The sequence below is a fragment of the Bactrocera neohumeralis genome, chromosome 4 (assembly GCF_024586455.1).
Source record: "Bactrocera neohumeralis isolate Rockhampton chromosome 4, APGP_CSIRO_Bneo_wtdbg2-racon-allhic-juicebox.fasta_v2, whole genome shotgun sequence".
Classification (NCBI taxonomy): Eukaryota; Metazoa; Arthropoda; class Insecta; order Diptera; family Tephritidae; genus Bactrocera; species Bactrocera neohumeralis.
In genome coordinates, this window is record NC_065921.1 from 79,614,713 (window position 1) to 79,617,529 (window position 2,817).

The 2,817-nt window shown below is 35.8% G+C and overlaps 1 protein-coding gene across 3 annotated transcripts; it reads right to left on the reverse strand.

Annotated features, from left to right (window-relative positions):
• Positions 1 to 310: 310 nt before the first annotated feature.
• Positions 311 to 2,245, reverse strand: LOC126757179 (uncharacterized). 3 transcript variants are annotated; one of them, XM_050470876.1, is made up of 9 exons: positions 2,135 to 2,245; positions 1,850 to 2,040; positions 1,716 to 1,775; positions 1,591 to 1,659; positions 1,478 to 1,531; positions 1,336 to 1,410; positions 1,187 to 1,264; positions 953 to 1,048; positions 311 to 473 (listed from the first exon to the last, which is right to left on the reverse strand). In XM_050470876.1, the coding sequence occupies exons 2-8, from the start codon at positions 2,000 to 2,002 to the stop codon at positions 977 to 979; spliced, it is 561 nt and encodes a 186-aa protein (XP_050326833.1). In that variant the 5' UTR covers positions 2,003 to 2,040; positions 2,135 to 2,245; the 3' UTR covers positions 311 to 473; positions 953 to 976. The 3 variants fall into 3 exon arrangements, with proteins under 3 accessions (XP_050326833.1, XP_050326834.1, XP_050326832.1); XM_050470877.1 differs by having other exon boundaries at positions 1,478 to 1,513; positions 1,850 to 2,043; XM_050470875.1 differs by having other exon boundaries at positions 1,850 to 2,043.
• Positions 2,246 to 2,817: the final 572 nt, after the last annotated feature.

A 2,817-nucleotide genomic window follows, 5' to 3' on the forward strand; every position in this document is an offset into this window, starting at 1 on the left:
ACATTTCTTTTCTCTGCTATATTAAAGCACAGCTGCTAACTTAACAGACTGTCCGCTACTATCTACAGCCTGGAAGTAATATTGCCACTTTAAACATAATAGACTTTTCTATAAATTATAAAATTTATTTGGTTTTAAAATTTTGCAAAATTGTCTATTCTAGAGCATACTAAAATTTCCAAAACCCCGATTTTTTTTTAATTTGATTTTTATTTTATAAGTCCAGAAGTGACTGTAAGTGAGCCTCAAAAAAGAACACCACAGCATCATAAATTAGTTAAGAAAAAAACAACAAAAGAAAGAATCAGAATTAAAGCAATGCAAGTAAGTTTTTATTAACATTATACAAAGTTTTTAAATTATTCTAAATAATTTGGCTGTTCTCTGTTTCTCGTGAAAATTTTGGGTATTTGCAAATTTGGTGTTGAAATAGTTTCTTTTACGTCAAGCTTCCCAGCGTATCGGTGGCACACCTGAAGGTATAGCATTTCATTAATATATTATAAAACAATAAATATGGCTTATATTATTGCGCCTAAATGTAGGCAACCTTTTTCAACACAATATAACGACAGATGCCCATAAACCTGCGTAGGTTCAGCGAAAAATATTTTTAGTTAATACAATTCTGTAAAGGGAATCTCCGGACCTTTTTGGATATGTTTTATATTACTACGCTTAAGTGTAGGCAACATTTTTTCATCATAATATAATATTTTAAATCACTTAAACGAAAGCAGTTTCAGCATAAGGTAGTTTTAGTTAATAAAAAGCAGTAAAGGGATGCTCTGGTCCCGCTCGAATTTACTTAATCAAACTACAGATTTTCTAAAGGGTGTCCCAAAATTGATGCAAGATTAGAACTTAGTGCAGGGTGTTACAAACTCAACGCAAATTTAGGCAGCAAATTTAAAGTTTTCATTAATTTTGGAACACTCTGTATTTGTCTTACCTTCAAAAACGCTTTTAAAATGCTTTACTGTGGAAATGGTGGAAATGGTGGCATTGGCATACCATCCGGAACAGGCATTTGTGGCGAGCGACGTTTCTGTAAGAAAATTTTGATTATAAAAAAAATGTTTTTAGAATAGGGGTCTACATAGCATCTCTAAAAAAGAAAATTTTGAAAGAAGTTTTTATTCTCACATGAAATAAACGAATTCAAAACTTATGTATGACTACTTACTCGGGCACTTAGGTGGCTTAGACCTTGCGGTACGTCTTCAGGTACTTCATCAGGCATTTTTTTAGGAGAGCGACGGAACTTTAAAATATAGGAAGCAACAAATGATAATTATTTGAATAATTATTTCTATATTCCTAAAAAATATTTACCCTATCATGCTGGTCCAGCTCCTGTGGTACATCACCAGGTGCATCATCCAAAGAATGTTGTGCAAAGCGACGGAACTAGAAAAGAGTAGTTAATATGATAGAAGAAATTATCCTAAAAGTTATCAAATATACACACTCTTACCCTGAAACCCTGTGGCGCATCCTCGGGTACATCATCCTTTGCGGCGCGACGTGCCTAAAAGTAAACAAATATGGTATACATTTTTAATTTCTACAATATTTTTAACCACCTACCCTTGGGTTAAACTCCTGTGGCACGTCTCCAGGTGCATCATCCGGTGATTTTTCAGCAGCGCGACGGTACTAGAAAATAATATTTGATAGAGTTACGGGTATATAACTGTGTTACAACTACTCACTCGCTCCCTGAGTCCTTGCGGCGCATCCTGGGGTACTTCGTCTACTGCAGCGCGTCTTAACTACAGCAACAGAAAAATAAATATAGTTTGAATAAAAAAAGAAAACAATTTCCGTATAATTTCTAACCACATACCCTCGAGTTGAATGCCTGCGGCACATCTTTCGGCACATCCTCTTGCCGGAAGCCGCGCGCGCCGCCACGCTTGGCATGTCCTTCCGCGCCATCGAGGCAAGCAATAATCGAAATCATTGCGATGGCAATGCACAAATTCGCGAATGCTTTCATTGTTGCGACAATAAAAACTTCACAGTTTAAAGAAGAATCTTCTAAAAAAAATAACAAAAACAAGTGATCACATAAAACGGCAGGCAAATGTGAAATATTAAAAACTCATACGAAATCCTTATTGCAACTTACGGTTCGTATGCGAATTATTGTCTTGGCGTTGGAGAAATTGCGATTTTGTGTTCACCGCGTTGGCGTTTAGTGCGTTTACAATGTGATTTGTTGAATGCAACCAGTCGTGCGCTTAGCTGCACAATATATAGTGTCGTTCGATATTAACGAGCGTCGTCGTCGTTGCATGCAACGCATCACAATTTTCATACTCTGCTCTAATCGGAGGAATCAAATCTCAACAGATAAGGAGGCGACAAGAAAATCGCATGCAATGAATGGCATGATGACACGGTCGAATTGTAGGTTTCATGGAATATTTCTCGTGTTATTTCATAAGCGTGTAATATAAGTAACTGTAAGGTCATGGCTACATTTAAAATTATTATGAATAATTTACGAAAATCGGAGTAAATCTAAAGAAATCTAAATACTTTTAACCAACTTATATCACCAACCTTTTCCCTTTTATAGCCAAAAACTTCAATCTCAACAAAAAACCTAACTTCAGATTCTAATTCGGAAGAAATTCTTTAATCTAGGTAGGTAGGTAGGAGTGCAGCCCTATCGGGCTCAATTAGCACTTGATGTGCCATTTTTCTTTAATCTAACTTATTTGTGTTTTTTGTTTGAACCCAATCGTGCTATAAATGTGAGCTTTACAAGGTGTATGATCACAGCGCCATCTAACGATCATATGAAAT